The sequence below is a fragment of the Mus caroli genome, chromosome 19, assembly GCF_900094665.2.
Source record: "Mus caroli chromosome 19, CAROLI_EIJ_v1.1, whole genome shotgun sequence".
Classification (NCBI taxonomy): Eukaryota; Metazoa; Chordata; class Mammalia; order Rodentia; family Muridae; genus Mus; species Mus caroli.
This window is the reverse complement of record NC_034588.1, coordinates 715,360-725,754: the sequence shown is the minus strand read 5'-3', so window position 1 is coordinate 725,754 and position 10,395 is coordinate 715,360. Positions and strand designations below refer to the sequence as shown.

Below are 10,395 nucleotides of genomic sequence, written 5' to 3'. Positions count from 1 at the left end.
CAGGTACCTCCTCCAGCCAGCCCTCATCCACACTGCAGGTACCTCCTCCAGCCAGCCCTCATCCACACAAGCAGGTACCTCCTCCAGCCAGCCATCATCCACACTGCAGGTACCTCCTCTCTTTATTGTTCTCTTCTCAATCACCCATAAGCCCCTGCTATGTGCCTCTGCTGTGTCCCCTATGTACCATTCTAGAGACTCCATCACCCCAATTTTCTAACACCACACTTCTTTAATTTTCTCAACTGCAGGCCACGAGCTCAGGTTTGTTGTGAGTCTAAGGATGAGGAGCCCAATAGCCAAGGCTGGGAACTGGAAGTGGCTTCAGGGTGGGGACCAGGGAAAAACAAGGGGCCAATCTCAGGGCCCAGGCATCCTGTCTACCCAGCCTCCAGCCCCACGATCCTCAACAAAACAGTCCCACAGCACTGCCCCCGCCATCCTCCATGAGCTTAACACAATCCTGTCTTGACTCAAGGCCTCGGTTTCCCCATGTTTAGATAAAACCTTCAGTTTTTGTTTGTTGAGATAGGGTCTTTACATATCCCTGGAATCACTTTGTAGACCAGGCTAACCTTACAAAGGTCACGAAGATCCACTTGTCTCTGCCTCTGCTGGGATTCAAGGCATGTGCCACCACACCCAGTCCAAAGCCTCCACTTTTAAAGATTTTGTTATTTTCCATGTATTAGTGTTTTTCCTACATGTATATCTGCACATCACATGTGTGGTTGATTCCTGCTGAGGCAAAAGAGGGTGTTGAATGCCTTGGAACTGGAGTTCGAGATGATTGTAAGCTGCCATGTGGGTGCTGGGAACAATTCCTTTGGAAGAGCAGCCAGTGCTTTTAACCACTGAGCTATCTCTTTATCCCCGAGTTTCAAATTTCATATTCTACCTCTCATTACATCTTTCTAGGAGCAGAGATGTGGCCAGTACATATTACACACTCCTGCCTGGATCCAGAGCAGACATAACTAATCAACCATGCTTTCCTTCTTATTCATGCTGTTTCCTGGCTTGCCATTCTATGAATTACCTTTATAATGTCATGTCTGCCCCTTCTGGTGCCATGAGCCAATAGTAAATCTTTTCTCCTTGAATTTGCCCATGTGAGGTCATTTAATACAGGAAAGTAACAAATGAACACACTGAGATTCCACCAGTAATTCTGATTTGAGGTCATGATCATGTCACTTCAGGTGGGACAAAGCCACCCTCTAGCTATGGATGAAGTTGTGAGCAACTGCTCTGTCTTTTGGGATCCTGTTACGATCTGACAAATTAAGTCTGCCTTAGTCGCCAGATCTGCACAAACTTGGTGAGGGGGCTTCTCTGTCTAAGCAGAAGAGCAGGAGGCTGCTGAGGATTCTGTGCTATGGAAAGGGGTATACGTCTGCCTGGCTGCGGGTGTATTCAGAAAACCTTCCAGAAGTGGGGTATTCACAGGCTGGGCCACACACCTGCCTTTCAAAAACCACTGGGGACTTGGAAGCCACTAAAAGCTCAGGTAGGTTGGGGCAGGGCAGCAGGAGAGAGGAGTCAAGGTGGCATTCACAGGAGGGTGCAGCTCGGGGAGCCTATGGCCCAGCTTATCAGTTGTTGGTTCCAGGGACCATAAGGCGGGTAACGGAGGTCATTAAGCTTTTCCATCCCAGGGCTGCGCAGCAGGCAGGCACGATGGTGGGAGAAGGTGTCAAAGGAGAACTTGCCATGGTACCTGCCCATTCCGCTGTTGCCTGCAAGGACACACAGAGAGAGTGTGAGGGCAGCACCTGGGCAGCCCCGCTCACCAGCCTGGGAAGCTCAAAGCTTGCAAGGGAGCTCAGAGAAACGCAGGGCAATCAAAGAACGATTTATAGATAGGGAACCTGAGGCCATAAGAGGCCCAGAGCCTGGATCCAAGTGGAGTCGCAAAGAACTTTCTGGGATGGGGAGTGGGGGCAGGAACTCACCAACTCCCCCCAAAGGCAGAGCTGGTAGGGTCAGGTAGAGGAAGCCATCGTTGCCTCCAAAGCCACCGCTGCTGGTGCGTTCCAACATCTGGTTCACCACCTGAAAGAGATGGAAGTGAGCAAAGGTGGGTGGGTGAGTTCTGACAGTCCACCAGGGGACTAGAGAGTCCTCCCTTCTGCACTGCCTCCCCCAGCTCCTCCTTACACTGAGCAGTCCCTTATTTTAAGCACTCACTAGGGGGCGCACTTTACAAGGCCTATTATTATAAGCATGAGAAGGTTATAACTGAAAGAGAGTGGATGGATCCCCACTGCAGCCAGGCAGGCACTGCCTGTGAGGTCCTCAATGGTGTTGTCCTTCAATCTCATAGGATCTTGGCTTATGAGGAATTTTGCACAGCTCAGAAGGGGGAGTGGCCTCCCTAGAACACCTCTTACTGCCAGCAGAGGATGCCCCAGCCAGGATAGACACCTGGCACCTATGGCCCTGACGCTGTCTGTCTTCATGTGTCTGTGCAGTATTCAATGGAACCAAGCTATCTGTTAAAACTTGCAGCATTAGTCTAATGCTCTAAGCAGTGGATGTGACCAGTCTGTCCCCTTTTCACCCACCCTGTGGCCCAGCCCCAAGAGGCCCCACCTGGTTGTTGTTGGAATAGGCATACAGTGCTAACGGCTTCTCCCGCCGGTTGATGAACTCGATGGCTTCATCCAGGCTTCTCACAGTCACCAGGGGCAGGATGGGCCCAAAGATCTCCTCCTGCATCACAGCCTCTGTCTCCTGCACGTCCACCAGCACTGTGGGGGCTGAGGACAAAGGGAGATACAGCCTTGCTTGTTGTCATGGTAAGGATGGGAACAAAGTTCCAGACTGGGCACACTCAGGATCTGAACCTCAGGATTCTAAGGTCTGAGTGTCCAGGGACCTGACATCCTGGGACAATGAAAAGCAAATGGAAATCTAAGCCCAGACACCTGGGGTCCCAGCTCAGTGAGTCTAAAGCTGTGGGACCTAGGGTTGTAATTGAGGAGTCACAGGCTTAGGTGCAGTTATAGCACAAGAATAGGTTAACTTAAGGATGCAAGGAGTCATGCTGAGGCTGACAACCAGGGTCCAACATGGCCTGCTTCAGTATGAAGGGTCTCAGCCCAGGTAGGCTGTGTGCCAGGGACAGGGACAGGAGACTCACCAATGTAGCGCTCTCCTTCATCACTCTGGCCACCGATGGCCACACGGCCACAGCCCAGCAATCCCTGGAGCCTCTTGAAATGCTTCTGGTTGATGATTCTGCCCAGGTTGGGGGAGGTCTGGGGGTTGTCTCCATAGAAACGTGTGATGGCATTCTGCAGGGCAGGCACCAACCGCTCCTGCATCTCCTGGCTACACAGGACATAATCGGGGGCCACACAGGTCTGGCCGGCATTAAAGTAGCGGAACCAGGCCACACGGTTGGCCACTGTCTGGGGGTCGCAGTTGTCATCCACATAGCAGGGGTTCTTACCCCCCANCTCCAGGGTGATGGGTGTCAGGTGTTTGGCAGCAGCAGCCATGACGATCTTGCCTACCCGAGGACTTCCTGAGAACATGGTCAAGAGGCACCTGGTCAACTAGCATTACCTTTGGCCTCCTCTGTCCACAGAGACCTTTCTCAACCCAAGTTCTGGGCTGTTCTACCTACCTCCTAGAGTCTGTCTCCATCCTGACCACCCAGAAGCCAATCTCCAAGANTCTCAGAGGGCCTGGAGAGCCACCCTCAGGGACACCTCCACCTCCTGATTCATCCTTTCCCCNGCCTATGGCCTTACCCACAATGCTTTTGCACTGTATTATCTGCTATCCCCCTACCCCAGGTCCTGGACAGGGCTCTCCTTACCTGTGAAGAAGATATAGTCAAATTTGTGTTNCAGCAGTTGCCCAGTTTCCTCGGGTCCTCCCAACATCACAGCAAAGCAGCTCTACAAGGCAGGAAGANAGCTCAGGAGGCAGACTCGGGGTAGGAGGACCTCCCCACTGGCCAGGACAGGGGTGTGGGGGTGCCAGCTGCTTGGCAGGCAAAGCCATGCTCACCTGGTCCAGATACTGGGGTAGCAGCTCTGCCAGCACCTTCTCTGTGTTCTTGCTAATTTCTGATGGCTTCAGCACCACACAGTTTCCTGCCAGGAGTCAGTGGGGAAGTAGTGAGGGGAGGCTGGTGCTTGCNCCCTTCTTGGACCTCTGGAAGCCTTCTGTGGGAAGACTAGGAGGGCTCAGAACCCCACTCACCTGCAGCAATGGCTCCCACTAAAGGCATGATCATCAAGTTCACAGGATAATTCCAGGGTGCAATGATAAGCACCAGGCCAAAGGGCTCTTTCCGGATGAAGGCTGAGCTCAGTTTGGTGAGCTAGGATGCAGAATCATAGACAGGTGTCAGATGAGTAAGAGCCCCCCTAACACACACACACACACACATACACACACACTCACACACCAGTGCCTGGGTGATGGAGTCCCCACATGAGAAGGCTGGCTTACTTTGGACTCAAGGGCAGGAATGTGCACAGGAATGCTACCCCACTTTTGCCTTCACTCACCATCCCTCAGCCAACAGGACTCACCAAGTTGGTGGACACANNCTCGTCCTTCATCCAGGTCTGCAGGTTCTTGAGGGCCAGATCCACCTCATTCTGGCACAGGATGATCTCACTCATGTCTGACTCGAAGCCTGACTGTGGGGTAAGGAAGTCAGGTTCAAGGCTGGGCTGGGCCTACCGTTTGGATAAGGCTTGAGACAATTACATGGAGCTTATAAACACAGTGTGGTTGCCCCATGGGACTAATCCTGAGCTGCAGCTGCCTCTTCTGAGGCTTTGGGGAAGCAACTTACGCTGAGTGCCTCAGTTTCCCAATTTGGTAACAACTGTTAAGCTGTTACGCCGGCCCCTCGGGGTGTTCCGTGTGTTTAGCTAATGTTGCAGTCTGTGCTTAGAGCAAGGGTTAAATAAACTGGGAGGCTTGCTCCTCAAGGGCACAGCTGTCCCATCCAGATGCCCCACTCATCCCCCATACAGTACCTTGCCCACATCCTTAGCCAGTGCATCTTGCAGCAGCTCTTTGTTTTCCTGCAAGAAGCGACCCAGGCCCCGCAGCTGTGCAGTCCGGAACTCAGTAGGCCGAGTCCGCCCTGCATTGAAGGCCTCCCGCAGGCTGTGCAGTGTGGCCTCAGAGGGGCCTGCCCTGCAGGATAGGACAGTGTTCATTGGTAGTTTGTGCTCCTGTCAACCTTGGGGTAGAGCTTCATCAACCCCAGGGCCTGAGGCAGCCTCCCAGTACACATCAGCCATACCCTACTTTCCCATCCTCCCCAAGCCCTATCCTCCAACCCGGAGTTTTATATCCCCCCAAAGACCATAGGGTCCAGTGGCCACATAATGGAGTTGTATGCACATGCGGTTACTGTGTGTTTCTGATTTTCGTTTTATTTTTATGACTTTTTGTTTGTAGTTGTTTGAAATAAATAATTTCATGGTTTTCTCTCTCTTTTTCTTTTAAATCTTATTTTTTTATTGGGCGTGAAGCGAGGCACTCACACCATGTGTGTGTGAAGGTCAGAGGTCAGATTTGTAGTCGGTTCTCTCCTTGGCAATCGATCACAGGTCACCAAAGCTCAAGTGGCTACGTATGTACCTCAGCCTCTCTCTCTCTCTCTCTCTCTCTCTCTCTCTCTCTCTCTCTCTCTGTCTCTCTCTCTCTCTCTCTCTCTCTCTCTCTCTCTCTCTCTCTGTGTGTGTGTGTGTCCCTGCCAGCATATGTGGAAATGAGTATAGCCCCTTTCCATAGAACACTGCAGGAGGAGCAGCTCTGCCGGGAGGAGACTGAGACCAACGGAGCCACCTGGAAAGGCCTCTTTCCCACCCCTGAGTTGCCTGCAGGTAGTGCAGTGTGCTTCAGTTCCCCAGTTCCCCACCCCCACCCCCAGACAGCGTGTCTCTGTGTAGCCTTGGCTGTGCTGGAACTTGCTCCGGAGACCAGGTTTGAACTTACAGAGATCTGCCTGCTTCTGCCTCCTGAGTGGGATTTCCAGATTTTGGGAGCTGTCACCCATTCTGGGTTGGGCCTTGGTGAGGCAGCTGTCTTTGAGTCATTTCTGCTCCTGTAAGTGACCCCCTCTCCCATATTCCTGTAAGTTCCTCAGGTTGAATTTTAGTGGTAACCATACTTTCCTTTGTTATGGGATTCCTGTCTGAGGTGAGTAGATATATGTGTTCTGTCACCCCAGGAAAAGTTTTGCCACATAACAGTAGCCCAGGTTTGCCTCCAACTATGAAGCTGATATTTATATGGCTGTGTGTGCATGTGCTTGTGTGTTTGTATTCATGTGCACCCATTTTCAAGTGTCTACATACATGTAAGGCGTCTCTCTCTGTCAGTGGGTGCTTCTTCACACCTGAGTGTCTGTACACAAGCGTCTTGTGTTGTGAGTTGGGTGGGAATGGGTGTTGCTTTGAATGTGTGAACAGGAGCAGCACTGTTGGTGTTAGCATTTCCTCTAGGCTCTGTCCAACAGTTACCTAGCAACAGCCAGTTAGGAGTCTGACTCATGTATTAAAGACTGTTCCGGTTTCTCTTTCTCTCTCTCTCTCATCTCTCTCTCCATGTGTTTCTGGCCAGCCTCTTCCTTTCTTTCTCCTCTAAATTTCTGTCCTCTCTCCCCTTTCTTTCTCTACTCCCTTCCCCAGACTCCATTCCCATGTCCCAAATAAACTTCATTTCATACTAGACCCATCATATAGCTAACACCTGCAAAGGGGGGAGGTGCTTCAGCATGGGCCCACTAAGGCACCCCCTCCCTCTGTATCATGTCACTGCATTACAAAATATATCAGTTGGGACCTGCTCCCAGCCCTGAGAGGGACAGGGACAGCACCTCACTGAATGCCCTGGAGGTTCTACCCCCCTGACACTTATATCCTCCCTGGACATCAGCAGGCCAACATCCTACTTAAAGACATCCAGACACACATCTCTGCAGACAGTGCTTCTCTGTGGACAAAGCTACTCTCACAACAGTTCCACCACCACCCACCCCACCACACACCCCTCAACCCTGGCATTGAACAGAATTTTAAAACGGAGCCCCCGTGGACAGAACTCTTAGGACAGAGCCTGTTCTTAAGAACGAGAGGCTAAACTGAGCAGCCACTGCAGGCTCTCAGGGGCTGTCCCAGCTGAGGAATGTGGGGACAGGAGAGTTCAGGCTTACCTTCCTCCCCAGGACAGACAGACAGCAGCTGATTTCCCAACTGAGGCCTCCACATTTAGGTCCCCCTCCCCTGGGGCCTGCAGGACTCTTCCTGAGCAGACTCACCTCCTGTCAGGCCTGAATGGGGAACACAGGCCCTCGTTCCTTACAGTCAGACCTGGAGGAGTTCCCACCTAGACCCCTAGCCAGGAAGACCAGGGGCTATTCCCTGCAGGGACTCCCTGGAGGACCTGGGCCTGGCTCGGGCTACTTGGTTCCCTAGTCCCTGGACAACTGGAACAATTGGCCTAAACTGTATGCCCTAGAGCTCCTTCTGGGGTGCCATGTCACCATGTCACCAGCCCTCACAGTGCCCCTGCCCAGGCTCCATGAGCTCCTGGTCACATTGCCTGTGGTTCTAACAGTGTCCATCNTTCCTACTGCCTCCCTGGGACTGAAGCTGAGGTGTAGTAAGGTCCCTGGGGCTCCTTAATGTGGGGCAGCCTACTCTACTCTGCTCTGTTATAATCTGTAGGGTTACTGCTGTGCACGCTGACTGTCACTGACTGACATGTCAGCTACATAGCACGAGTCTAATTATACAGGATCAGCAGCATAGGCATCTCTGGAGGCAGGCCAGAGAGCTGTCATGCAGGCTCTAACTGTAGTGAAGACACAGGAAGCACTGCAAAGGCTTCGGGGTGCAGAGTGTGAGAAATGGGGTATAGCAGGGACAGTTGTCTTGATGGGACCTGCTTCATGGAGAGCCAGGGTGGATTCTGTGCACACCACATACACACAACAGGGAACAAGGCTGGAAGGAAGGCAGAACTGGCATTTAGAAAGAGGGCTGGCATGTCTCATCTTATCTAAGCCTTGTGGTACATATCATCTCATCGTATCTAAGCCTTGTGGTACATATCTCATCTTATCTAAGCCTTGTGGTACATATCATTTCTCCATAATACGGATGAGAAAGTGAAGCTCAAAGAGCCCAGCTGATTTTCCCAGTTTGCTTTGACTGTCAATCTGACACAGCCTAAGGTCACTTGAGAAGGGAGTCACAAAGGAGCAATTGCCCAGACCAGATTTGCCTGTGTGAAGTTGTCTTGATTGTTAGTGGATACAGAAGGGCCTAGCCCACTGTGGGTGGCACCATTCCCTAGATAGGTGGTCCTGGCCTGTGTAAGAAAGCTTGCTGAGAATAAGCCTGTGTGCTAATCAGAAAGCAGAGCCCTCTGTGGTTTCTGTTGTATTTCCTTGGCTTTGAGTTAGCACCAACATTGACTTCCCTCAGTGATGGTCTCTGATCTGTAAGCTGACATCAGTCCTTTTCTCCTCTAAGCTGCTTCTGGGCAGAGTGTTTTATCACATTGACAGAAAGGAAATGAGAGCAGCTTCCTCAAGTTTCTGATAGACAATGGGTGTTTTTCAGTCCCCACAGCTCTCTCCTACACCAACACTATGACTATGTTCCAATATGCATCCCACTTGGTGTATGTAGAGGAGTTATGTATGCATAGATGTGTGGTGCTTATATGAGGGACTGCTTGCATGCATGCAGGTGTGTGTGCAGGTGCATGTGGAGACCAGAGATTGACATCTGCTATCTTCCTCAGTTCTCTTTCTTTAATGAGGCAGAATGCATCGCTGAACCCAGACCTCACTCCTTGAGCTGCTCTAGTCACTGCAACCAAGGGGCATCCCTGTCTCTGCCTGGCAACAGTGGCTTCCCAGCTTTCATGCCCAGCTGCTTTTGCTTGATGTGAGGCAGGTGTGTGGAAGTGGTGACGTGGATCTCACTGCACAGCCTTAGCTAGCCAGGTACTCTTTCTGTAACTTTGAACTTGAAGCAGTCCCCCTGCTTCTGGGTATGGAGGTGACATGTGTGCCACCATGCTGAGCTTCTAGACACATGGTTTTTATCCTTTCCTCTATGCTTTTCAGTTGCTTCCAGATTTTCCAAGAGAATGTAATGTTTCCAGAGCTACAGTGAGCAACACTATTTTTTTTTAACGACACTGGATCACACTATGTGGCTCTGGCTGGCCTGGCACACTCCATGTACACCAGGCTGGCCTCAGACTCACAGAGCTGCACCTACCTCTGCCTTGGAGTGCTGGTGTTAAAGACGTGTGCCCTCCATCACACTGGGCATGATGGTGGGATGATGACGGGATCTTGTGTAGCCTTGAATTTGTTATCTATCAAAGGATGACCTAGAACCCTTGACCCTCATGCTTTCACTCCTACTCCCAAGTGCTGGGATTATAGGCATGTGCCATTACACTCAGTGTTTTCAGTCCTAGGGGTCAGAAACAGAGCCTCATGCACTCTAGGCAAGCCTTCTGTCATCCACAACCCCGCTGTTTTCTCACTACGCAGTCTAGGCTGTCCTTGAACTCATGCTTCTCCTACCTCAACATTTAGAGAGCTGAGATGACAGGCATAAACCACTGTGCCCCACTGGTAACATAGCTTTTTAAACCTAAAACTGGATTGGGTGTGGTAATGCTCACCAGCATTCCAGAGGCAGAGGCAAACAGATCTCTGTGAGTTTGGGGCCAGCCTGGTCTACACAGTTAATTCCAGAACAGCCAGGGCTACACAGTGAGACCCTGACTCAAACAGAGAGGCAGGCAGGCAGACAGACAGACAGACAAACTTCTCGGCTCTGATCTTGCCTCCCAAGAGGTCCCCTCCTTTCTGATCCTGGTGGCAGCTCTAGTGTCCCTTGCCAGGTCTCCATCTGCTTGTGCGGCTGCCACCTTAGCAGCATGGAGCTCCTCCAGACAGGATGAGGTTTGCCCCTCGTCCTGGGACTCTTGGGTGTTTCTTATATGTAACAGGAACATGAGGCTCAGAAGAAGCAGGCAGATGATTGTGTACCTCTGATCTAGGCCTCCGGTCCTGTTGTAATGACCTAGGCTGTCCTGTTGTAATGACATAGGCTCACTGCTGGTCTCAAACCCTCAGCTCCTAGCCCTGCCCCTCACCCGTGACTCCATATCCTGTTCCCAACACATCTGTCCCCCACCCAGGGCCTTTTTTTTTTTTTTTTTTTTTTTTTTTTTTTTTTGATTTTCCTTTGCCACCTTTTTCTGAGTCCCCATCTACGCCTGGGAGGGCTCCGAGCCTGTCTCCGCAGCAGACATTCTGGCTCCAGATGTGCAGCAACTCTTGTAGCCAGGCTCTCAATTGCCTCTGCCGATCTTTCT

At 51.4% G+C, this 10,395-nt stretch overlaps 1 protein-coding gene across 1 annotated transcript; it reads right to left on the bottom strand.

Annotated features, from left to right (window-relative positions):
- Positions 1-1,166: 1,166 nt before the first annotated feature.
- Positions 1,167-10,395, bottom strand: Aldh3b2 (aldehyde dehydrogenase 3 family member B2). Its single transcript, XM_021152065.1, has 10 exons — positions 10,295-10,395; positions 5,010-5,172; positions 4,554-4,664; positions 4,219-4,339; positions 4,024-4,109; positions 3,830-3,911; positions 3,146-3,532; positions 2,596-2,762; positions 1,956-2,055; positions 1,167-1,739 (listed from the first exon to the last, which is right to left on the bottom strand). The coding sequence occupies exons 1-10, from the start codon at positions 10,330-10,332 to the stop codon at positions 1,555-1,557; spliced, it is 1,440 nt and encodes a 479-aa protein (XP_021007724.1). The 5' UTR covers positions 10,333-10,395; the 3' UTR covers positions 1,167-1,554.